Genomic DNA, 26,742 nt, shown 5'->3' with positions numbered 1-26,742 from the left:
AATATTTTCTGCAGTCTGTGGCTTCAAATTAATTCATTGTATGTTTGAGCATTAGAAGTTGAAGTAGGTGTCGCATCTGTTTTGCCATTCAATAAGATTGTTTACCTCAATGTTATTTTCCCCTCATTCATCTTACTTTGATTCTTTTTAATGTAGAACAATCTATTGTTCTCTAATTTGAGTACAGTCAGGGACCAAGGCCTCTGGGTGAAGACATTTCTTGTCTCAGATGTTGATGCATGACCTTATTTTGAGACTGTTCTAGATGTCCTCGCCAGGGAATGCAGCAACTCCTCATTTGCCCCGATAAAGTCCTCCAAGAATCTGTTTCAATGAGAGCTCCTTTGTCTTTTAAATGCTGGATCTCTGTTTACTATCTCTCCGTGGGGGTGTCTTTGAATTTGAGGTGTCAGTAAACCTTTATTGAACTATTACAAGTGTATCAATCTTTGGTTACGAAGATCATACCAATGATACTATTCTAAGTGTAATGTACCAGAGCATTGTATAATGTTTGTTGGGTGTGAACCAGTTATAAATGCAGATTTACAAGTTTACTTAAATTGGACTGATTGCAAATTGTACATTAATTCAAGATTCAAGAGAGTTTATTGTCATGTGTCCCAGATAGGATAATGAAATTCTTGCTTTGCTTCAGCTACAGAATATAGTAGGCATAAATAAATACAGAACCGATCAGTGTGACCATATATTAATTTACAAAATAGAGTTGATTGAGGCACATTTCAGCCTTGAAACGGCAGTGTTCCACACGTGAGTATAGTTTGTTAATTAGACTCCTTTGGACTCATTGTAGCCGCAGGTGTTGAGGCAATTGTCTCACTTGGCAACTGTTTGATTCCTGGCTTTGTTTGCCAGCCCCACACCAGGACCTGAGCAAAAGACATCACTGCTACTGCAGAGCACCTGCTTTGTCCAATCTGATCAACTGAGGAGCACTTAATTAAGAGGATGTTGGCATGGTCAAAATCCTTGTCTGTCTTTGAAAAAAGATACCAATGAAGTATGATGTATAGATCTGAGAATTATTCAGTGTGCAGACATTGTTATAGGTTGATTTCCAATCAGTGCTGGGTTGTGGATTTTATAAAATCTTGATAGTAAATTCATTCATACAACAGTAATCTGTATAACTGCTGTCCTTTTAATTGCAGGGTTGAATTTCTATAACTCATTGTAAAAACCAATCTCCCAAACTCTCCTTACAAGACTGGTATAACAGTGGCGGTTTAAGCTTGCGTGATGTGGCAGTGCTCGAGCTAATGAGGGCCTTATATCGAAACCTCACTGTAATAGAAGTAGGACAAAGGCAAACTGCTGGAAGAACTCTGTGTCAGGCAACATCTGTGGAGGGAAATAGACAAACCACACTTTGAGTTGGGACACTTCAGACTGATGGGTCACTCTGAGGAAAAGTCCCGACCCAAAACGTTGTCTGTCCACTTCCCACCACTGATATTGCCTGAGCCGCTGAGTTTAGTTTGGTTTTAGTTTAGAGATAGTGCAGAAACGGGCACTTTGACCCAGAGTCGGTGCCGACCAGCGATCCCCGTCCACTAACACTATCACGCACGCAATTTTACTGAAGCAAATTAACCTGCAAACGTGTACGTCCTTGGAGAGTGGGAGGAAACCGGAGAGAATGCACGCAGGTCACGGGGAGAATGTACAAACTCCATACAGACAGCATCCGTAGTCAGGATTGAACTCTAGTGGCCGGAACTGTAAGGCAGCGACTCTACCGCTGCGCCACCGTGCCATCCTTAATTGGAGCCCCGTGTTCTTCCAACACGTTCTGTTGCTCAAGGTTCCAGCATCCGCAGTCTCTTGTGTCTCCATTTCTGTAATGGAAGCAAGATGGCAGGACTATTGAGAGCTGAACGTGAACTGCTTATTTCTCCCAGAAGTGGTGATGCTGACATCAAGGGGTGATGTAACCCACGTTCATGTACCTTCCTCATTTTCACTTTGTAGCTGATCGGGATGGATGCTTAGAGGCAGATGTCTCAGTGCTGGGACCCAGCACATTGCTGACAAGTACCCTACAGAGTAATTTGGGTAAATTAATCTTGAACTGTTTGGTGGAGTTGAGCTGTGATTGAAAGGTCTTCATTGTTGCAGATCCACTGATGGACACCCTGATGAATGATCCTGTCAGGCTGCCTTCAGGAGCGATAATGGACCGCTCCATTATTTTAAGACATTTACTGAATTCTCCAACTGACCCATTTAACCGCCAACATTTAACAGAGAATATGCTAGAGCCAGGTAAAGTATGTTATTCTAAGCCTAGATAAGATTTGCAGCTCAAAAATATCAGCAACATTTGCTGAACTCTGTAGAGTGGAAAATAGACACAAAGTGAAGTAACTCAGCGGGACAGTCAGGTCGAGACCCTTCTTCAGACTGCAGAGTGGAAATCTCATCTCAGCGAGAGAGAGCGCACATAGGAAGGGGCTCTTTGGCCATCAAGTCCATGCTTAATATCAAACACTAACCCATGGTATCTCCCCACTGTCTCATCAACTCCTTTTTCTTTGCCCCATCACCCCCACCTCCATACAGTAGCGATAATTTAGAGAGCTCACTTTACCTACGAGCCCATACACCATGCGATGTGGGATACAACCAGACCACTTGGAGTAAACCTGGGCCTACCTGGTTCAGTGTCCAGTCTGGTTTGTGTTCAGATACCACAATGATGTGTATAATTGGTTACATACGGCACAGGGAAACACTGAGCCAGAGTTTCCTCACTGAAGACCAACAAGCATTCCTGGTGGAAAGTGTTTGCACATCATCTGTGTCCAGGGTTAGTCAGCATTGTTACGTTCAGCATAGTTAAACACCAAGCTGCTCTCAAATGAAAGCTTCTTGCACCAGTGGAAGTGTTAGTTTAGTTTAGAGATACTGCCCACCAAGTCCATGGCTACCTTCGATCACACTTTCACATCCACTCCCTGCAGACTGATGTTAATTGTTAAACAGGTGCAATGTTAAAGGCCAATTAACCTACAATCCCACACGTCTTTGGGATGTGGGAGAATACCAGAGAAAAATCTATGTAGTCACAGGGTGACCGTGCAAACTCCACACAGACAGCACCTGAGATTCACACTGAAACCTGGTCTCATGCTGTGAGGCAGCGGCTCAACTGGCTGTACCACTGTCTTACTGGAGATAATGCGGTGGAGTTAAAAATACTTGTGAAGTTGGGGCTTGCCTATCTAGAGTGGATTGCAATATGTAAAATTCTCACTGCAAATTCCATCAATGCAACATCTCACAGTAACAAAGCAGGAAACAAACATGGAATATTCAGATATGTGTAAGCAAGCACCCTTTAAATTTTGCTTAACCATGTCTTTAAGTGTTTTGAAAGTCGATTGCTTGACTAATTCCACTCTGCTCTCTACATTGTTCCATTTTGTATTTTAGTGCCTGAACTGAAGGAAAGGATCCATGCCTGGATGAGAGCGAAGCAACATTCAAATCGCTTTTTGCAGTGATGTGTCATGGAAGATGGATCCAATGCGAGATGTTTGTAGTTCTGAGTGTAGACCACCAGTATATTGAGACCCAAGAGAAAATCTGCTCCACAATGAATTGTTGCAGGCAGGACTGCTGCACTCGTATTAAAAAGGGTGAACTGAAAACATTAGAAAAATGTTATGGCGCTGTAAATAAATTTAATTTAAAAGAACAAACAATTTAAAGGAGAAAAAGTTCAGAGGTGTAGGGTACAAGTTAAAATACCTTTTTCAGTACAGCAACATGTGACCAGTCCAAGTGTAACAGTGGTGTACTCGGATCTGTAATTTGGAAACTAAAAGGGTCTGAGCAACGATGTTTTTTAAACGACTGTATTAACGGAAGATGGTCTGTATTTTAGGTTGAAATTATTACTGTATCTTGTGCCCAGTCGCTGCTGAAGGGACTGTTTTGTTTGCTGCACTAAATGTTCTTCAAAACCAAAGTGATGCACAGGCCCTATCCCTAAAAACTGATGTTTTAATTATGAGGCATAATCTGTTGGCTCACAGGATTAAAGGTGAGACTATTGAATTCTATTTGTTTATCATTAATTTATATTTTTTCTAGCTGCCTCTCTCCCTCCTGTTCCACTTTATGCATAGACTTGTTTGCAAACACTGTAGCTAAGAAGTTACGACTCTCCTCCGTTTCTACCAACCATGTTTTACGGCCATTGCTTTTTCCACTGTATGAGCTGCATTATTGGGATATTTTGATTGCAATAAGGTTTTCTCAAGACATGCTCTGAGAAGCATCCTAAATGCAGGAGCCATTCGATTTCCTTCCTCTCCCGGAGGGCCTTTATTGTGACAGCACACCAGAGGGCACTCTTGTTTTCCAAGAGTTCTTCAGCCTTACACTGAAATGTTCCAAATGGTATAGTTCATGCCAAAAATGACTGCAGATGCTGGCAATCAGGAATAAAAGCAGACAGCGCTGCACATCCTCGTTTGATCAGGCAGCATCTGTTCATTATTGTCCATGCTCTCAAGTATCTGACTTGTGAATAGAAAGAAAATCAAGATATTTTTTTTTGTCTGCCCTATTGTATTCACTCCTGTTAATTTGAGCTTTTAATTCATGTTGGTTGTCTACATTTTCTGAATAATTTTTTTATCTCATTTACATTTTGTATAATTTGCTGCAGAGTTGGTTATTTCAACTGTCCTGAATTGTAGCAAACTGAAGTAATGTGAAGTTACTTTGCATTTTGGAAATTTTATTTGCAAGTTAAATAAAGTATGGAAGAAAAATCCTAAATTTCATTGATTGCCAGCTAAATGTCACTTTTCCACAAACGTGCAGTGACTTCAGAAATATTGTCTCCGCTGCCTCTACTTCTCGTAGTTATAAATCACTCTGTATCAGGAAGATGTTTTATCAGGAAGGACGCAAAGTGCTGGAGTAACTCAGCGGATCAGACAGCATCCCTGGAAATCACGGATAGGTGATGTTTCGGGTTGGGACCTTTCTTCAGAGATGTTTTACTATAAAATCGACATACTGCATGAATCAGATGTAGTAAAATGGGAGTGGACACCGTTCCCTTCACTGCGGTAACATCTGTAATGGAAAAAGGAAATCCATTTGTTGCCAAGATACATATTCTTTATTTTGAATTTAGTCCAATACTAAAATGGAAAATGTTTACATTGCTAGTTTGTGATGAGTGTTCTGCTGGAATCTCTTAATTGCAAACAACTGCTATAAATTCTCGGCTTATGAGCATGATAGCTGCTACTAATCTTGAAATTCTAGTTTAATTTTTACTGTACAAGTGTAAAATCATTTTAAAGTCAAATACGAAAGCTGACATGTGTTAAAATAATTTTATTACATTCATGCAGATTATAAATACCTAATTTTAGTGATGTAAAAGTTCACAATTAAAATAATGAGGACATTTTATTGTCAGGTTAATAGGTAAAGGCGATATATAATTTAGTTGTTAATATTCTATCCCTGTATTTTCCCAAATATTTCCTTCAAGTGCTCCCATTCAATTAGAAACATAGAAAATAGGTGCAGGAGTAGGCCATTCGACCCTTCGAGCCTGCACCGCCATTCAATATGATCATGGCTGATCATCCAACTCAGTATCCTGTACCTGCCTTCTCTCCATACCCCCTGATCCCTTTAGCCACAAGGGCCACATCTAACTCCCTCTTAAATATAGCCAATGAACTGGCCTCAACTACCTTCTGTGGCAGAGAATTCCAGAGATTCACCACTCTCTGTGTGAAAAATGTTTTCCTCATCTCGGTCCTAAAAGATTTCCCCCTTATCCTTAAACTGTGACCCCCTGTTCTGGACTTCCCCAACATCGGGAACAATCTTCCTGCATTTGGCCTGTCCAACCCCTTAAGAATTTTGTACGTTTCTATAAGATCCCCCCTCAATCATCTAAATTCTAGCGAGTACAAGCCGAGTCTATCCAGCCTTTCTTCATATGAAAGTCCTGACATCCCAGGAATCAGTCTGGTGAACCTTCTCTGTACTCCCTCTATGGCAAGAATGTCATGTCTTTCCTCAGATTAGGAGACCAAAACTGTACGCAATACTCCAGGTATGGTCTCGCCAAGATCCTGTACAACTGCAGTAGAACCTCCCTGCTCCTATACTCATCCTTTTGTTATGAATGCTAACATACCATTAGCTTTCTTCACTGCCTGCTGCACCTGCATGCCTGCTTTTAATGACTGGTGTACCATGACACCCAGGTCTCGTTGCATCTCCCCTTTACCTAATCAGCCACCATTCAGATAATAGTCTACTTTCCTGTGTTTGCCGCCAAAGTGGATAACCTCACATTTATCCACATTATACTGCATCTGCCATGCATTTGCCCACTCAGCCTCCTAGCATCCTCCTCACAGCGAACACTGCCCCCAGCTTCGTGTCATCCGCAAACTTGGAGATGCTGCATTCAATTCCCTCGTCCAAATCATTAATATATATTGTAAATAGCTGGGGTCCCAGCACTGAGCCTTGCGATACCCCACTGGTCACTGCCTGCCATTGTGAAAAGGACCCATTTACTCCTACTCTTTGCTTCCTGTCTGCCAGCCAGTTCTCTATCCACATCAATACTGAACCCCCAATTCAGTTGCATGGCCACAGTTTGGTTTGAAGATGAATTATTTTGTGCATCTCCTAGTTTCCAGGTTTATTACTTTTAATTATATTATCCTTGTCGTTATCTGTATGTGTTTTCATGCAGATTAATTAACTGTCAGAGTAGCAAGAAGGATAATTGAGGAAGTGTTTGAAAGATGTCATTTTCATTGCAAGCCCACAGCAGAAGCAACCCGTTTTCCAGTGTTAAGTGCCCAGTGGGATTGAGTTCAGTTCATTGTATCACATAGTTTGCTGTTCCAAGCCCTCCAGTACATAACTCAATTGTGGCATTTGAATGCTGGATATTGACAGATCATCAGCACTGTAAAACCTTGATCAGTGCTCTAGATACATTGCTAGTAAATAGAGCGCTAAACGAAACAATGCTCCACAAGGGCCATTACAACTGCGTTTGGTCATCAACACAAACACAAAGCATATCTTCCATTTTCTCAAAATGCTCAAACTATCATGTGATAGGAGTAGAATTAGGCCATTTGGGCAATCAAGTCTACTCCGCCATTCAATCATGGCTGATATATCTCTCCCTCCTAACCCCATTCTCCTGCCTTCTCCACATAACCTCTGTACTAATCAACTTCTTGTTGCTCCTTGAACAAAGTCGTCTCCATTAACCATGAGGTTGCCATGACAGAAGCTTTTATCTTGCCTACATTTTTAATAATGACTCTAATCGTTGACGTAATCAAAATAAGGCTCCAAGAGCAAAGAGTGTTAGTGCTATGCGGGGAAGCAGTAAATGAAGTATTACTGTATGCGATTAATATTTACACTACTACTTTTAATGTACTAAATAGCCTGTACATTGAAAGTACACTAACTATCTGAACTTGATTTAAATGGGAAAACATTTTTTTTTAAACCCAATAAATGATGGATACTTAGTTGAATGACATCTGTAAAGTGAAACAATAAGTTCTGAACAGAGTTCCAAGTGAGGCTCTGTGCTAATCTACTGTCTACTCAGCTGACTGGAGGCGTTAGTCATGTGGCGTTATTTTCACTTGGGGGTACCAGCTATGTCACGTGCAACTCATTTAAGAGTGTTGGAGCCAGCTTAATGTGGGGTTTGTTTGGTTATAATACTGCCTCCATTTTACAGGTTTAATCGTATTCGTATCTCACCTAGCAAAGGTATGTATGAGTTTCTTTGAAGAAACTTATTCTACTGTTACTTATACGCATTGGGCCCTGGTTGGGATTTGGTCTGAATTGTTGCCTGTGTAAATGGCAAAAAGTAAAATTGTTTCGAGCATTTTAAAATGTTAGTGCAAGAGTAACTTGAAACAATATTCCTTAAGGTGATAAACATTGAATATAAATTATATTTGGTCATGGTACACAATGTGTGAGGATATATATACAGTTTGAATGCTTTTGCATGGTAATGCACATTGGAAATTGACGTTCCTCTTGTATTGAAGAGATGTGTCACCTTGCTAATTGGCTGCATTGATACTGGGCATGTAAAATGCCAGAGTATCAACAAGTATCAACAACTCAAATCACTTTGAACAACGTTCCCTGAAGCTTATCCAAGATGATTGCAGTAAAGAATGATCAATATATAGCAAAATATCAGCAAGCTATTTAATTTGAAAGATTTCAAACAACACCAAAGAGCAGAATGACATAGCCACAATCGAAGGTTAATTATTATAACTTGGGCCTCCAACTTGACCTCTAAATGTTTTTGTTTCATGTTTCAAGTTTGTTTGTAGAAGGTTCCTGCCAATGTGCATTGTAAACTTGGCATTTGCTCGATTGCTGCAGTGAATGTCTTGCCCTAGGTATTTGCAAAGTGTAATTAATTGAAGGATTATCGTGGTAGTTCTCCAAGATTTGATGTGCCTTGCCAACTGTGGCACCGTGGGTAGCAGCACTCTTCTCCCTTGGGTCAGAAGATTCTGAGTTCAAATCCCCTTAATACAGAAATTGATAGCCATATAGAATTGCCATTGTATTTTCCCTGTCCCCTGTCAATGCACTTGATGGAACGCATGGGAAAATGTTGCCTTGGCCATGCTTCTCAGTTAACATCACTAAAGCAGATTATCTGGTCATGATGTTGCTGAATATTTTTTTTTTTTAATTTTTGGAGCACTGGCATTTTAGATGAAAATATTATGGATCTTGGTTCATGGATAGGAAAGGTTTTGAGGGATATGGCCAAAGGCTGTGACGAGTGTAGATGGGCCATCTTGGTTGGCGTGGGCAAGTTGGACCAGAGGGACAGTTTCCATGCTGTATGAGTGTCTTGAAGAAGTGGAGATCCAAAACTGTTTAAAAATCTGAGCGTGTGAGGAATGGATTTAGGATACTCGAGGTTTTAAAATGCCAAACGTGAGATTAAAGCCTGTAAAACCACATTTATTAGTTCCTATTGGTTAAAGATTACATGCACGAATTGACAGTGGTAATGATGGTCAAACTATGTTCACTGGCTTTACCTTGTGTTATTAACAGCAACTTTGGGATTTTAAAGCAAGTACAGTTTAATGTGTGAATTTCAGTAGTCGGTGATTTATCTCTTGCCACAGGCTGGGCTATTTACACCTTCATTAATATCAAGGGAAATATGTTAAGTTTACATGAATTTAAGTTGCTTCTGAAGTAGCCCCATTGTAAAAGGTGTCTGACACTAGTGGTTTGTTGTGTGGAGTGTATGTGGGTTTTTAGTGGCGTTCGAAGCCATAATTCCTGGCTGGGAAACATTCTTATCTTAAATGAACCATTTTCTATATGTATTGTAATTCTTGCACAAATTCCATAACATAACTGGTTTTAAAATAAATGTTTTATATTTAAAACTTGTTACCTCAGCTTCTACCTTAATCATATTGACATGTCTCTAATTGCTTTAGAAAATAGCCTTTTCTTTTTGGTTGATCTCTGAGAATTCTTGCGATTGTTCTGTCTGGCCAGCTTGGTAGAATGATGCACTGATGTAAGCTGGGGACCCTGAGTGACATCTGACCGCTACTGAAAATGGAAGAGGGAGCATTTTCTCCACAGCAATCTCTAGATCAACGATAGACACAAAATGCTGGAGTAACTCAACGAAACAGGCAGCATCTCTGGGTGATTTAGGAATGGGTGATTTTTCGACTGTCTGAAGAAGGGTCTCGACCCGAAACGTCACCCATCCCTTCTCGTCACAGATGCTGCCTGTCCCGCTGAGTTACTCCAGCATTTTGTGTCTATCTTTGGTATAGACCAGCATCTGCAGTTCCTTCCAACACATTCTCTAGTTCAATATGGAACTTAAAGCCTTTAGTGTAGATAAACTAATCCATATGTTAGCAAATAGACCGCCACATGTTTAAACAGTGTCTGATTAAAGGCAAAACTTGCATAGAATTGCAGAGGAAAGAAAAGAGGGAATCTTGTGGAATCTCCCACTTTTTGGGTTGAAAGTATTTAGAGTATTGTGTATTTATTAATGTTTTGTGCATTAAATGTCACACGTGCAATGTGTTCGTATATTCTGCATCGCTTTAGTTCTCATCACTAATCAGCTTATACATTATTTGGCCAATGCTGTGGTAAAGTATAGATAATGCTACACTGCTGAAGACACCATTATTTGAATATTTTGAAGCTGAAGCCTCCTCTTCCATCTTTGGAAGTAAATGATTTCATGGCGATATGTGCAGAGCAGGAGTGATCGATACTCATTGCTCACCCACCATGATTTAGCTGTTATTCTGCTGCAGACTGTGGAGGTTGTCTGCTGTAATTCTCCGCACTCCCACACTAGTCACACTCTGTGTTATCTTGTGGGCTGCCATTTTAGAGGATTATGATCATGAAAGATGCTGTAAAAACAAGCTTTCTGTCCTGTACTGGCAAAGGAGTTAAACAGAAGCCTGTAAATTGTCACCTTTTCACAAAATAAGTGAAAGAATGAGCTTTATAAGAGGTGTGTATCATTTCAAATGATAGTGTATACAATCATTGACTTGGTGGTAAATCTTTTCCTGTGATGTGTAGTGAATGTATTATAAATGGTTTAGGTAAAACAATCGCAGGCAGGACAGTTTCGTCTAGATAACAACTTCAAATTCCCATAATGAAGCCTGAGGCATTTATAAATCTAGTCATTGAACCCAGGTTCAATGTGACTGGTAATGTGGTAGCTGATCACTAGTTCCAGGTTTATGGCACTATTGCTGAAAAAGACACAAGTTTCCCATTTCATTCTCTCTTGCTATAATTCCTTGTTGATGAGCTGGATTTGAACATATTTCCCCTGGCACAAGACTAGAATGTTGCCTTGGATTTTGCAAGCTATAATATTGAAACAACAATGAATAGCATTCATCTGATGTAGTGATACAAGAGGCTACAGATGCTGCAAACTTGAGCACAAAACAGTGCTGGAAGAACTCAGCTGATCAGGCAGCATCTGAGGGAGGGGATGGACATGTGCCATTTTGGGTTAGGACATTTCTTCAAATGTACTACATTTGAAGTACAAAAATGTAGAAACAAGGAACTGCAGGCGCTGGTTTACAAAGGACAATGCTGGAGTAACTCAGAGAGAGGCTATATCTCAGGAGAACATGGATAAGTGATGTTTTGGGTCGGGACCCTTTCTCAGACTCCAGGTATGTCTCCCTGGCAATTAGTCTGCAGAAAGGTCCCAACCTGAAATGTTCTCTACTGATGTTCTCCAGAGATGCTGTCTGGCCTGCTGAGTAACTTCATGCGGTGTCTTTCATTTGAGCTACATCGGATCAGTGCTCCTGAAGCCGTGTGGGTTGTATAATTGTCCAGAAAAGGGTAGATTTGTAATGGTACAGTCTGTGGGGGAATGTCAATCGCAATTTAAAGTTTGTTTTTCTACCTAATCTGAACCAGATCGACATTTACTGATTGTTGATATTCCCATTGAATATGTACTGTTTTGAAAATCAAATGGCTTTCTGTTTGTTTATTCTTGCTGTGACGAGATCTTGCCCATCAACCACTGGTTAATTCAACGGCATGATTATCAGAACCAGCCAGTGTAAAGCAACCCAACGGGATGGAAAATGTCATGGTGACACATATCTGCAATACATGCTGAGCACTCTTATTTATCCAGACAATAAATCTTCAAATAAAAAGCAGAATTGACTGCAGGTAATTGCCTCTTCATTTCTCAAGAGTAGAAATGTGTCTCTAAATGGCATTTGGATCAGCTCCCAATCATATTTCTTTTTGAATACTTGAGACCATTGGATGCTGCATATAACAGATGGCTGTACTGGTACCATCCGTCCTTTATAACCCAGCCTGTGCCAGTTATCTGCTCTTTGTACTACTATATGTGGTGAACTTGGCTTGACAGTGAATCTGATGCTGCAGCAGATTTGCTCCTGAAATGCTTAAGGGCCTGTCCCACTTTCATGACCTCTGCCGAGTTTGCCCTTGACTCATACTCGCAGCATGGTCTTCACGAGGTCGTAGCAGGCCATGATGCTAGTCGTAGGTACTCGTGGCATTTAGGTGGGGGCGTTTTTTTAGCATCATGAAAAATCCACGAGTGTAAAAAATCGTGAAAGTGGGACAGACCCTTTAAATATCTAATTTTCAAATTATTTAGACGGATGCAAGCCATCACAAGGGGAATTTGTAACCACTGAATGTGACTCTGTTACAGATATCAATGACAAAGGCAAGAATTCATTTTGTAAAAAATAACCAGGACTGTCCTCCATCTGCTAAAGACGATGTAATGAACAGATTTCCCGCATGATATAAAAATATATGATGCATATTGTTACATGTGTGTGTGTGTTTCAAAGTCTTCATTGTGGTCTGAGAATTCTCGTTTTGATTTTCTAGGTTGTCCGTTATCCAGTGGATAACCTGAAGACACAAGAAATGGCAGATGCTGGAATCTAGAGCAAATGAAAGTGTGGGAGGAACTTGGTGGGTCAGGCAGCATCTGTGGAGTGAATGGACAGGTGACATCTTGGGTTGGGAATTAGACTATGTTTGCATATCTGTGCTGCTACAAGTAAGAATTTCAATGTTCTGTTTTGGGACAAATGACAATAAAGCACTCTGATTCTATCTTCAGAACCAAGATTACCTGTAGGTTTCTGTAACTTGAAATGCAATGTGAATAAAACTTCCCAATATATTACTTTGTGCATGTGTGCTTTCCCTTTCCACAGCTGGTATGGGCAGGACTTTTTTCCTTTTTTTCCTGTCATTAATTGCAAGACAAGCTAATTGAGCAAGGTTTTCCATTCATCATTGTAACCACAGAACAGTACACGAACAGGCCATTCGGCCCACAATGTCTGTGCTGAACATTATGCCAAAGTCACTCGTCCCACTGTATGATCCATTCTCTACATGTCCATGTACCCATCTGAAAGCCTCTTGCAAGCCTCTATCATATGCTTCCACCACTAGATGTTTTCACTAGTGGGAGAATCTAGGATCAGAGGACATAGCCTCAGATTAAAAGGATGTACATTTGGAAAGGAGATGAGGAGGAATGTCTTTAGTCAAAGGGTGGTGAATCTGTGGAAATCAATTGCCAGAGATGGCTGGAGGCAAGGTCAATGGATATCTTTATAGTGGAGATTGACAGATTCTTGATTGTACAGGTGTCAGGGGTTATGGGGAGAAGGCAGGAGAACAGGGTTGAGAGGAAAAGATAGATCAGCCATGATTGAATGACAGAATAGACTTGATGGGCTGAATGGCATAATTCTGTTTCTAGAACATAAAAAAAAAACCCTGACAGCAGGATCCAGGCACATACTAGTGGCTGTGGAGAAAAAGAAACTTGACCTGCACCTTAAAATTTTCTCTTCTGAATTTAAAGTTAAACTTCTTATCTTTGACATTTCCCCCCTTGGGTATCTACCCCTAACTATGCCTCAACTTTATAGTTAGTCATACTGCATGGTAAAAGGCCCTTGGGCCCAGCCCAAACATGCCCACCAAAAGACACCAACGGAGTTGGTCCCATTCTCCTACATTTGGCCATTATATCTCTAAACCTTTCTGATCCATGTATCTGTCCAAATGTTCTTTAAATGTTGTTATTTACCTGCCTCAACTATGACCTCTGGCAGCTCGTTCCAAGTACCCACAACCCTCTGAGAATGTTTTCATGCAGGCTCCTATTAAATCTTTCCCTTCTTACCTTAAACTTATCTCAAGTTATTTTACCCCAACCCTGAGGATAACCCCCCCCCCCCCCTCCCCCTGTGCTTTCACTATCTCTATGCCCCTCTTTTGTATACACGTCTATACGATCACTGCTCAGCCTCCTGCACTGCAATGATAAAAGTCCTACCCAGCCCAACTTCTTATCGTTCAAGAAGGAACTGCAGATGCTGGAAAATCTAAGGTAGATAAAATTGCTGGAGAAACTCAGCGGGTGCGGCAGCATCTATGGAGCGAAGGAAATTGGCAACGTTTCGGGACGAAACCCTTCTCCATAGATGCTGCCACACCCGCCGAGTTTCTCCAGCAATTTTGTCTACCTCCAACTTCTTATTGCTCAGGCCCTTGAGTCCTGGCAACATCCTCGTAAATACTCTTTCCTACACCAGGATGACCAAAACTGAACATAATGTTCCAAGTTCAGCCTTGCAAACGCCAGAGATGGGTGAAATCAGAGGAATTAATTGCCACAGAGGGATTTGGTGCCCAAGTTTTAAAGCAAAGATTGCTAAGTTCTTGATTAGTAAGGGTGTCAAAAGTGGCCGGGAGAAGGCAGGAGAATGGGGTTGAGAAGGAAAAATAGATCAACAATGGTGGAGCAGACTTGATGGCCTAATTCTGCTCCTATCTCTTATGGTCTTAACACTGCTTCCTTTTCACAGTGCGTTCCCATATAATCTGGGAGGTTCACTGACTGGCATGGTGACACTTCCCTCCATCCAAGAACCCAAACATATCTCTCGGGTGAAGCATGCACTTATGTCGTGTTAGGGCAAACCAAATGCTGGATTGATATCTTGAGTCCACAGGCTTGCAACCGCCTATCACTTAGATTCTCCATCCCACCTCCACTCGGGTCTCCATCTCTGGCCTCCGACATTGCTCCATCATGAACCTAAGGAACAGCAGCTTGGTTTCTTATCACAGTATGTTGCAGTTAGCAGGACTTTGCCTGAAATTGTTAACTTCAATGTTTATCTTTCTCTCCTTTCAATTTGGTTTTCTTATCAATCTCCAAATGCCAATTTTAGCTTGACAACTTTGAAATAGAATAGAAATAGAATAATATTTATTGTCATTTGAACCTAAATTCAAATGAAATTACGTTTCTGCAGTCATACAAACAAGAAAAAAAACCGACATACAATTAACACAATTTACAAAAACATCCATCACAGTGAATCTCCAAACACCTCCTCACTGTGATGGAAGGCAAAGTCTTGTCTCTCCCTGTTCTTTATTCTTCTCCCAATGTTAAAGCCCCGGCAAGCGATGGTAAGTCCCGTGGCCGTTAAGGCCGTGCCGGGCGATGTAAGGACCTGCTCCGTCTGGGTCTTGATGTTGGAGCCCCCGGCGGGAGAGCGATGGTAAGTCCTTGGTTTGCTCACCAAGACGTTCCCTCTGTCCCCTCCAATCCGCACCCCTCCTTCAAACGTAAAAAACATTTGCTTATCTTTCTCAATTCCTTGACTCCAAAGGTGACTGTTTGTCTTTCTGTCATTGCTGCCTGAGTTGCCGAACGTTTCTGACATTTACCTGATTTATTTTGTTGTCGAATTCCAGCATCTGCAGTTTGTGTCCCTGTTCCACTGTTGGATGTGTCATTGCTGTGGGAGGGATCAATAATTTAGCTTCAACGAGTGAGGGAAATTGTCATCCCTGATCAATGTGAATGAATAAATAATGTCATCAGTTCCATTCACACGCAGCAGTCTTGCATGTTGAATTGCTTTCTTTAGTTTAGAGCCCGTCGAGTCCACGCTGCCCAGCGATCCCCGCACATAAAACACTACCCTACACATACGAGGGACAATTTACACTTATACCAAGCCAATTAACCTACAAACCTCTACGTCTTTGGAATGTGGGAGGAAAGCGAAGATCGTGGAGAAACCCCACGGACACGGAGTGAACGTACAAACTCTGTACATACAGCACCCGTAGCCTGGATCGAACCCGCGTCTCTGGTGCTGTAAGGCAGCAACTCTACCACTGGGCCGCCCAAATGAATGACGAAATAGAACAAGTGGAACTTCCTCCATTCCACCTGCCTTAGTGGCGGCCAATAGTTTTTATTTTTAAGGGTATATATTATTGGCCCTTTCCCATCTAACAGCTTGGTGATGGAGGTATATCCAAACCCCATTGTATCAAAAGACCCCGGTTCCCTAGAGGAAGCTGGAAGCCTTAACACAATGATTGTCAATACAGCCTTTAGTTTTGATCATTTTCTCTGCGTTCAGATGGGCAATCAGGAGTAGTTATCATCATTTTATTTCATGACATTGCATTGTCCATCTAACCGCCATTTAGGTGTAGACACTGGTGAAGACAGTTCATCAATCGCCCATTAAGGTCAAGAGACAAGAATGTTTTATTACCATGTTTACCGAAACAAAACGATATTTTTTACTTGCAGCAGCAGCAGAGCAGATTTATAAACACTGCACTCAATAGATAACGATAAACAAAAGAAAAGGTTCAATAAATAAAATATCACAATAAAGTCCAAAACAAAGCAAAAGCCAAGAGTCCTGGTGCAATCACGACAGTTGGGAGACACAAAATGCTGGAGGAACTCGACTTCTTCAGAGTGAAGGGTCTCGATCAGAAACATCACCCATTCCTTCTCTCCAGAGATGCTGCCTGTCCCGTTGAGTTACTCCAGCATTGTGTCCATCTTTGATTTAAACCAGCATCTGCAGTTCTTTCCTACACGACAGTGCGTAGTATAGTTGGTGTTTGCAGCGTGTCGCGAATCCTTTTGCTTCCATCCATCCACTACCCACACAATTCATCCACCAAAGCCTAGTTTAATTTTAGATACAGAGTGGAAACAGGCCCTTCGGCCCACCGAGTCCATGCCGACCAGCGATCCCCGCACACTAACACGATCCTACACACTAGGGACAATTTACAGAAGCCAATCAACCTACAAACCTGAATTTATTAGGAGTGTGAGAGGAAACAAGAGCACCCAGAGAAACCCCACGCGGTCACTGGGTACAAACAGTACAGACAGCACCCGTAGTCACGATCGAACCTGGGTCTCTGGCGCTGTGAGGCAACAATTCTCATTGGAATTTTAAATAGACTGAGCACAACGCACACACGAGGCACAAATAATACACAGGGACTGCTTCTATTCTCAGGTGAATGATAGCTGCAAGCAGACAATTAGATAAAAGGAAAAAACGGAGACAGGTGTGTCTGCAAATCCCTGCTATCCTCACTGAACTACAGGGATTAACATGCACTTGCCAGCTCTCGCTTCAGCTGTCGGCACACCTGATGAGCACATGGCCCCGACACTTCCACTGAAACCTCTACAACTTTACCGATTCCTCAAGTCAGTAATTACCCTGGCTGCCCAATTAAATATGCCGCTTCAGCAGTGCGGAGTAATTTTAGAGACAGCGATGACTTCTCTGCTTACTGTACCAGAGAGATTCAGCAGATGTGGGGATATAAAAAGGTCAACGACATACAGGATATACCAGTTTGGGCATGTGGGATTGATTGAAATTTACTGCTTGAAAACAGGCCCTTCGGCCCACCAAGTCCACGCCGACCATCGATCACCCGTTCACACTAGATCTATGTTATCCCACTTTCTCATCCACTCCCGACACATTCAGGGTAATTTTTAATGAGGCCAAATAACCTACAAACCTGCACGTCTATGGAATGTGGGAGGAAACCGGAGCGCCCAGAGAAAACCCAGGTGGTCACAGGGAGAAGTTACAAGCTTCGCACAGACAGCTCCCGTGGTCAGGATGGAGTTCGGGCCTCCAGCGTTGTGAGGCAGCAGCTATACCCGCTGCACCACCCTTGAGTGGTTGTAGTCAAATATTTCTGAGATTGCTTCTGAGCATCTCTCTCGTGGTTTGACTATTGGAGACCCTCCAGTTCATGGTATTTAACGTGTGCTCAGCTTCCTTCTATGTGTGGCTATTTGTACTGTGTGACCTATTAAACGCAGATAGATCAAGGTCAGGATCGAACCCGGGTCTCTGGCGCAGTGAGGCAGTGACTCTACCAGCTGTGCCACCCCGAACCATGTACACCTCTGTATCAAACCACAGGCATAGAGTTTTCATACACAAGAATTATATTAACCAACTATAACTATGAATAAAATCATAGTGTTATAAAAGATGGAGACAGAAGAGATTGTAGATGCTGGAACCTGGAGCAGAGCAATAAACTGCTGGAAGAGCTCAGCGGGTCACAAGGCCTCTGTAGAGGCAAAGGGATGGTCAACGTTTCAGGTCGAGACCCTGCGTGAGGACTGGGAGTGTCGACGGAGCAGAGGCAGAGGAGAGAGAAGCAGTAGATCGTATGGAGCTTCAGGGTAAACAAGGGGAGAGAACAAGACACAAGGAACTGCAGATGCTGGTATACAAAGTGCTGGAGTAACTTTGCTGCCTGACTTGCTGAACTCAGCAGGAGAACTCAGGTCGTGATCCTTCTTCAGTCTGATTGTAGTGCGTGGGGTGGGACAAAGCCTGGCAAGTGATAGGTGGAGGAAGGAACTGCACATGCTGCTTTAAATCAAAGGTAGACACAAAATGTAGGAGCAACTCAGCAGGACAGGCAGCATCTGTGGAGAGAAGGAATGGGTGGCGCTTCGGGTCGAGACCTCTCTTCAGACAAGAAGGGTCTCGACCCGAAACGTCACCCATTCTTTCTCTCCAGAGATCCCACCTGTCCCATTGAGTAATCCAGCATTGTGTCCACCAAGTGATAGGTGGATACAGGCGAGGTCATAATGCACTCATAAATCTTTCTGCTCTGAATTAGAAAAGCAATTTGAGCTAAAATTATTGATTATAAAAATAAATAAATAATGTAGACAGTCAATAATTATTTTGTGGAGTTTGCACGAAAGTACCTGCCAGTTGATAACTGGCTAATTCAGACAATAATTGATTCAGTGCCGGGGATGTTGTGGCCCTCGTCACGGCTGCCGTTTATTCCCAGTCTGTATCTACCCTTGAAAACTCGGTGATGGACCTGGGCCTTAAACCACTGGAGTCTTTCCAGAGAATGAGCTCTTGGATTTAGATCCAACCACAGTGACGAATGAGCAGAATGTCTCCTTCAAGTCAGTGTGGGACAGGAATAGAACCTCATGAGACAGAGGAACTATTGGGAAGGTGAGCATTTCTCACCAATCCCCAAATGATTTGTCGTGGGAAATTCAAAATCCATAGTGAATAAGTAGGAATACTCTTCGTAGGCTGTTGTGAAACTGCTATTGGGATCAGGAGAGGGTTTCACCGCTGAACCAACATTGGGAATAGCAGGAGCACAGCAGGCTTCCAAGAACGAATGGAGGGGAGGAGATGGGATCCTTCGCCATTTTTAACATCGTCGCCATAATTTATTTTCACCAACCAATCATTCACACAATATTCAAAACATTATCCAAGATTTTTGTACCCGAGAGAGACAGAGCCATTTACAGTTAGGTCAATGAAGGACGTGTCCAATCAGGCCAAGCGTCCTCTGCCGAAAGTTATTTATTAATAATTTGGCATATATTTAAAAGGACAAACATGCAAATCTCTCCACTTCAAATAGAAGCCAAGAAGTACAAAACATTTTTAGAAACACAAAATATATTTCCAGGAGGTTGCTTCCAAGAAATTTGAGACAAATATGGAAATGAGGATCGATAGGGCATGCTGGGCTAAGTTTAGTTTAGTTTGGAGAGACAGCACGGAAACAGGCCCTTCAGCCCACCGAGCCATCACTGACCAGCAGTCACCCCGTACATGAGCACAATTCTAAACTCCAGGGAGAATTTACAATTTTTACTGAAGCTAAATTAACGTACAAATCTGTCTGAGTCTGAAGAAGGGTCTCGACCCGAAACGTCACCTATTCCTTCGCTCCATAGATGCTGCCTCACCTGCTGAGTTTCTCCAGCATTTTTGTCTACCTAAAAACCTGTATGTTTAGTTTCATGTAGTTCAGAGATACAGCAAGGGAACAGGCCCCTCGGCCCAACGAGTCCACACCGACCAACCATCCCTGTACATTAACACTATCCTACACACATCAAGGACAATTTACACCACTAATTAACCTACAAACTGTACATCTTTGGAGTGTGGGAGGAAACCGAAGATCTCAGAGAAAGGCCACACCGTTGTCACGCGAAGAAATCCCAGGGTTGCAAAATATATCCTGTGGCTTAAATTTTCTTTAGGGCAACAATCTGACCTGTTTATCTTCGGTGGTTTGACTTTTGGTAGATGTGGGAATATATATTTCTCATTTGAGACATCTCAGACGAACATTCGCTGTACAGTGACGCAGCGGTAAAGTTGCTGCCTTACAGCGCCAGGGAAATGGGTTCAATCCTGACTACGGGTGCTGTGCGTACAGAGTTTGTACGTTCTCCCTGTGACTGCCTGGGTTTTCTCTGGGTGCTCCGGTTTCCTCCCACACTCTAAAGACGTACGGGTTTGTGGGTTCATTGGTTTCTGTAAATTGTCGCTTGTGTGTAGGATGCGAAACCAGGGTAGTATGGAACCAGTGTAAAGGTGATCGCTGGTCGGTGTAGATCAGTCACTATGTCGGGTATTCGTACAGACTGTTCCTGGAGTATCTTGTCTAGCGCATGCATGCCATCCAGGGTCAGCTCAGACAAGGAGTGCTTGAGAGGAATGCAGGGGCTTTGTCTAGTCGGATTGCCTCATGGTTAATGTGTGAAAGATATATCTTCTAGATGCGCTGGGATGCATCCTCAGTGATGTGACCTGGGGTCGCCTGGGCGAGGGTGACCAGGGGTCACCTGGGCGAGGGTGACCAGGGGTCGCCTGGGCGTGGGTGGCTGATGTTGTGTGACCCGAAACACCCGATGAACCCAGGTCACATCACTGAGGATGCATCCCAGCGCATCTAGAAGACGTATCTTTCACACAATGAAACATATTATGAAGTTACACTACTTGTCGTTATTCACACAACTTCATACACGGAGAAGAAATATGATTGACCACCGTAACACCGGAATTTGCTGTGTGTGAATAACCTTGGAGTGCCCATGACATGCACAGCCAGGTCTTTCCTTGCACAAACGCGAGGAGATCCAAGATGACAGGAGATCAAGCTCTGCTGCCCTGGCAGGACCCATGGAAATGGATTTGAGTTTTATACAGTGGCTTGCAAAAGTGTTCATACCCCTTGAACTTTTCCACATTTTGTCACGTTACAACCACAAACGTAAATGTATTTTATTGGGATTTTATGTGATAGACCAACACAAAGTGGTGCATAATTGTGAAGTGGAAGGGAAATGATACATGGTTTTCAAATTTTTTTACAAATAAAAAACTGAAAAGTGTGGCGTGCAAAAGTATTCAGCCCCCCTGAGTCAATACTTTGTAGAACCACCTTTCGCTGCAATTACAGCTGCAAGTCTTTTGGGGGTATGTCTCTACCAGCTTTGCACATCTAGAGACTGAAATTTTTGCCCATTTGCAAAATAGCTCAAGCTCAGTCAGATTGGATGGAGAGCGTCTGTGAACAGCAATTTTCAAGTCCTGCCAGAGATTCTCAATTGGATTTAGGTCTGGACTTTGACTGGGCAATTCTAACACATGAATATGCTTTGATCTAAACCATTCCATTGTAGCTCTGGCTGTATGTTTAGGGTTGTTTTCCTGCTGGAAGGTGAACCTCCGCCCCAATCTCAAGTCTTTTGCAGACTCTAACAGGTTTTCTTCCAAGATTGCCCTGTATTTGGCTCCATCCATCTTCCCATCAACTCTGACCAACTTCCCTGTCCCTGCTGAAGAAAAGTATCCCCACAGCATGATGCTGCCACCACCATGTTTCACAGTGGGGATGGTGTGTTCAGGGTGATGTGCAGTGTTAGTTTTCCGCCACACATAGCATTTTGCATTTAGGCCAAAAACTTCAATTTTGGTCTCATCTGACCAGAGCACCTTCCTCCACATGTTTGCTGTGTCCCCCACATGTCTTGTGGCAAACTGCAAACGGGGCTTCTTATGGTTTTTTTTCAACAATGGCTTTCTTCTTGCCACTCTTCCATAAAGGCCCGATTTGTGGAGTGCACGACTAATAGTTGTCCTGTGGACAGATTCTCCCACCTGAGCTGTGGATCTCTGCAGCTCCTCCAGAGTTACCATGGGTCTCTTGGCTGCTTCTCTGATCAATGCTCTCCTTGCCCGGCCTGTCAGTTTAGGTGAACGGCCATGTCTTGGTAGGTTTGCAGTTGTGCCATACTCTTTCCATTTTCGGATGATGGATTGAACAGTGCTCCGGGAGATGTTCAAAGCTTGGGATATTTTTTTATAACCTAACCCTGCTTTAAACTTCTCCACAACTTTATCCCTGACCTGTCTGGTGTGTTCCTTGGGCTTCATGATGCTGTTTGTTCATTAATGTTCTCTAACAAACCTCTGAGGCCTTCACAGAACAACTGTATTTATACTGAGATTAGATTACACACAAGTGGACTCTATTTACTAATTAGGTGACTTCTGAAGGCAATTGGTTGCACTGGATTTTATTTAGGGGTATCAGAGTAAGACTGGACAGCACGCATGTCTGTCCATGCTGAATACTTTTGCACGCCACACTTTTCAGTTTTTTATTTGTAAAAAAATTTGAAAACCATGTATCATTTTCCTTCCACTTCACAATTATGCGCCACTTTGTGTTGGTCTATCACATAAAATCCCAATAAAATACATTTACGTTTGTGGTTGTAACGTGACAAAATGTGGAAAAGTTCAAGGGGTATGAATACTTTTGCAAGCCACTGTAGTTACGTGTATCAAGTTACAGTGAGAACCTTTTGTTACATGCTGTCCATTCTGCGTGCTGTCCATTCTGCGTGCTGTCCAGTCTGCGTGCTGTCCATTCTGCGTGCTGTCCATTATGCGAGATGTCCAGTCTGCGTGCTGTCCATTCTGCGAGATGTCCATTCTGTGTGCTGTCCATTCTGTGTGCTGTCCATTCTGCGTGCTGTCCATTCTGCGTGCTGTCCATTCTGCGTGCTGTCCATTATGCGAGATGTCCAGTCTGCGTGCTGTCCATTCTGCGAGATGTCCATTCTGTGTGCTGTCCATTCTGCGTGCTGTCCAGTCTGCATGCTGTCCATTCTGCGTGCTGTCCAGTCTGCGAATAGACTATACATGAACACAATGAAGCCGTCCACAGTGCACGGATAAAGGGTACAACATTTAGTGCAGGAGAAAGAACAATTACAGATAGTTCACTGAGATAGATGGGAGGTCGGGACCGTACTCCAGCTGATGAGAGGTGCAAATCTGTTCCGACCAACGCCACTTTCCTGCCCCTCTTCCTTATCCCCGACACTTTCCTTTGGTTCACTCTTCTCTCAATCTCCTTTCTCCAATTCCCTTCCCCCCTTCACTCATCCTCTTCCCTTTTGCTTTCCCCTCTTTAGCTCACAGGTAGATAGGGAGGTCAAAAAGGCTTTCAGCTCATCAGCCTTCATCAGTCACAGTGCTGAGTAGAAGAGTAGGGAGGTCATGTTGCTGTTATATAAGATGTTGGAGAGGCTACATTTAGAATATTGTGTTCAGTTTTGGGCACCATATTACAGGAAAGCTGTTGTCAAGCTGGGAATGGTATAGAGAAGGTAGACACAAAATGCTGGAGTAAAGGGCCACTTTCCCACTTTCACGACCCAATTCACTACCTTTTTTACTCGTGGACATTTTTCATCATGTTGAAAAAACGCCCCGACCTACTTGATGCCATGAGTACCTACGACTAGCATCATGACCTGCTACGGCCTACCTACGACCTCCTACAACCTCATGACGACCATGCTTTCTCACATTCTGCCCATCACTCACCCCCCCAATACCCTGCGCAGCTGGCAGCTAGGTCACTGCTGGTCACCACCAGCTTCACGGCCGGCAGCTGTGGCAACTATTTCCACCCAACAATCAAAGGGGTTGTTTCCACTGCACCATCCTAATCCGTCAGATAGAGCATAGAACAGCGCCGTGTAGGAGCTAGCCGCTCGGCCCACAATGTCCGTGCTGGCCCTGATGCTGAGTGAAACTAATCTCCTCTGCCTGCACATGATCCATATCCCTCCATCCCCTGCACATCCATGTGATCCTCAATGATGATGAAGCTTTGTGGACGGACTCAGCCACACGCACGGTGCTCCCTCTGCATGCCTTCGACTGTAAAGAGGTTCGATGAAACGATACAATAGAGCTTTATTTATCACAGGAGGGAAATTGATCTGCCAACAGTTATAAAACACACGATACATGAAACATCAAATTAAAGTGACCAGTTGAAAGAATTGGGGATGAGCAAATTTGGGGGGGGGGGAGGGGAGTCAGTCTACCCCACGACAGAAGGGGGAGGAGTTGTACAGTTTGATAGCCGCAGGGTAGAAGGATCTCCTGTGGCGTTCGGCCCTGCATCTTGGTGGAACCAGTCTGTTGCGGAAGGTGTTCCTCAGGTTGACCAGTGTGTCAGCTTCTGAAATATCAGGCGATTTAAGTCATTCAAATGTGAATGCTGTGTGTGCAGTGAGCCACTTGTGTTTCCCTTTGCACTGAATGTCTGCCACACTCTTCTCCTGTCGGCCTCTACTCCCACTGTCGTTCTCTTCCGTTCAGGTGATTTCCCAGTGCTGTTTACCTGCTGGACGCCCTCCTGCCCCCTTGCTGCTGAAAGACGTCACATGAAACGATGTGCTGGGAACAAGTGACTCACTGCAAACGTGGCAGCAGCAATAGAACTGTGACCAATCTCTGAATCAGCTGCAACCCTTGTGAGGAAGACGGAACCATGCGTATGCTTCTGATGTAAAGACTTGTTATTAAACTCCTCTGGTTCTGACCTATGTTCGTTGTGTACCTAGAAATTCAACTCGGATCAATCAATCCCCAGAAAAACAAAGGGCCAAATAAGGAAATACGTGCTGTTTGGCAAGGAGTGTGCCTGTGTGGGACAAACAGGCTTGACTCAGCTGAGCAGATCCTTTCCACCTCTCCACCATCGAAGGAATCTACAGGGGCCGCTGCTTCAAAAAGGCAGGCAGCATCGTCAGAGACCCACACCACCCTGTGCCCCAAGAAACCATTTCACTCCAGTCATCGTGAAGAAGGTATAGGAGCCAGAAAACTATAATGTCCAGGTTCAGGAACAGCTTGTTCCCCACAACCATCAGGCTATTAAACACAACAACCTCCAAATAAACTCTGAACTACATAGACTTCGAGGCATTGGTTTTAACCTTTTTGCCCCATCATTGTTTGTTTGTTTTTATTTATGTGTGTGTGTGTGTGTGTGTGTGTGTGTGTGTGTGTGTGTGTGTGTGTGTGTGTGTGTGTGTGTGTGTGTGTGTGTGTGTGTGTGTGTGTTTCTCTGGATGTGTGTATGTGAGCATATATGTGTTTGTGTGTATGTGAGCATATATGTGTTTCTATATGCGTGTGTGATTATAGTTGCGTGTGTATATATGTGTTTCTCTGTGTGTGTATATATATATATATATATGTGTTTCTGTGTGTGTGCATAAACTGTGTATGTGTGTGTATTTATGTTTCTGTGCGTGTGTGTGTGTGCGCGTGTGTAATATGCGTTTCTTTATGTGTGTGTATGTGCGCGTGTATATGTGTTTCTGTGTGTGTGCGCGTGTGTATATATATGTGTGTGTGTGTGTGTGTATATATATATATGTGTTTGTGTGTGTATGTGCTTGTGTATATATGTGTTTCTGTGTGTGCGTACGTGTGCATATGTGTGTGTATATGCGTGTATGTGTCTGTATATGTGTGTGTGTGTGTGTGTGTATGTGTGTGTGCACATATATGTGTTCATATATGTGTTTCTGTGTGTGTGTGTATATATATAAAACTTTTCCATATATTATATTGTTTAGAGTACTATATTTACATATTCTGTTGTGCTGCTGCCAGCAAAGATGTCATTGTTCTGTCTGGGACAAATAACAATACTGTACAACATTCTTGACATAATTGCTGCTTCTCTGGTTTCCCAGCTTATTTCTCCCTGAACCTTTTCCTGCATTTTGCCATTCAATAGTTACGGAAGGTCCAGCATTGATTGGGAGTGTATCAGATACAAATGGCCTTCGACAATTGTGGAGAGTAGCAGTGGTTTTGATTCTGATGCCAGCACTGAGATCTGAGCCGTGTCCCGCCGACTCACTCACCTCAAAATAAAAATGTGGGCGAGAAATCTCCAATGGGTGTGAGTGTGCGTAAACCTAAACCTCAGTTTAGACCATTGAATTAAGGTATCCCTTCTAGGTTCCAAAATGATCAAAGTTGAAATCAATGTTTTAGTTTCTTGGATTTCTTTTAGACTCTCTGTCTGAAGAAATGTCTCGACATGAATCGTTACTTACCCCTTTTCTCCAGAGATGCTGAGTTACTCCAGCACTTTGTGTCTATCTTTAGCAGCCGTAACTATTACCTTTTTATAGAACTTGAACTTCACACAAAGCCAATTGAAAGGGGTGATCTTATAGAGGTGTATAAAATCATGAGTGGAATTGATAGGGTGAATGCACAGTCGTTTACCCAGGTTAGGGGGAATTAGGAACCAGAGTTTAAAACGAGAGGGGAAAGATTTAATAAGAACATGAGGGGTAACCTTTTCACTCAGAGGTGAGATTTAATAGGAATCTGTTAAGGGCAACATTTTACAGAAAGGGTGGTGGGTATGGAACGAGCTGCCAGAGGAGGTAGTTGAGCCAGTAACAACATTTAAAAGACACTTGGACAGGTACACATTTGTCCATTTCCCTCCAGAGATGCTGCCTGACCTGCTGAGTTCCTTAGTTTTTTGCTCAAGATTCCAACATCTGTA

General features: G+C 42.8%; 1 protein-coding gene across 7 annotated transcripts in view; it reads left to right on the top strand.

The window, feature by feature from the left end:
- ube4b (ubiquitination factor E4B) overlaps window positions 1-4,820 on the top strand; it is an 81,339-nt gene extending 76,519 nt beyond the window's left edge. For all 7 annotated transcript variants that reach the window (XM_033048109.1, XM_033048110.1, XM_033048106.1 and 4 more), the window contains 2 exons: window positions 2,143-2,289; window positions 3,460-4,820. In XM_033048109.1, coding sequence (XP_032904000.1) covers window positions 2,143-2,289; window positions 3,460-3,530 — 218 coding nt within the window. In that variant the 3' untranslated portion in view covers window positions 3,531-4,820. The remainder of the gene's footprint in view (window positions 1-2,142; window positions 2,290-3,459) is intronic.
- The last annotated feature ends 21,922 nt before the right edge of the window (window positions 4,821-26,742 follow it).

This window comes from Amblyraja radiata, chromosome 31 (genome assembly GCF_010909765.2).
Source record: "Amblyraja radiata isolate CabotCenter1 chromosome 31, sAmbRad1.1.pri, whole genome shotgun sequence".
NCBI classification, from domain to species: domain Eukaryota; kingdom Metazoa; phylum Chordata; class Chondrichthyes; order Rajiformes; family Rajidae; genus Amblyraja; species Amblyraja radiata.
This window is presented reverse-complemented; position numbering and strand designations above follow the sequence as displayed.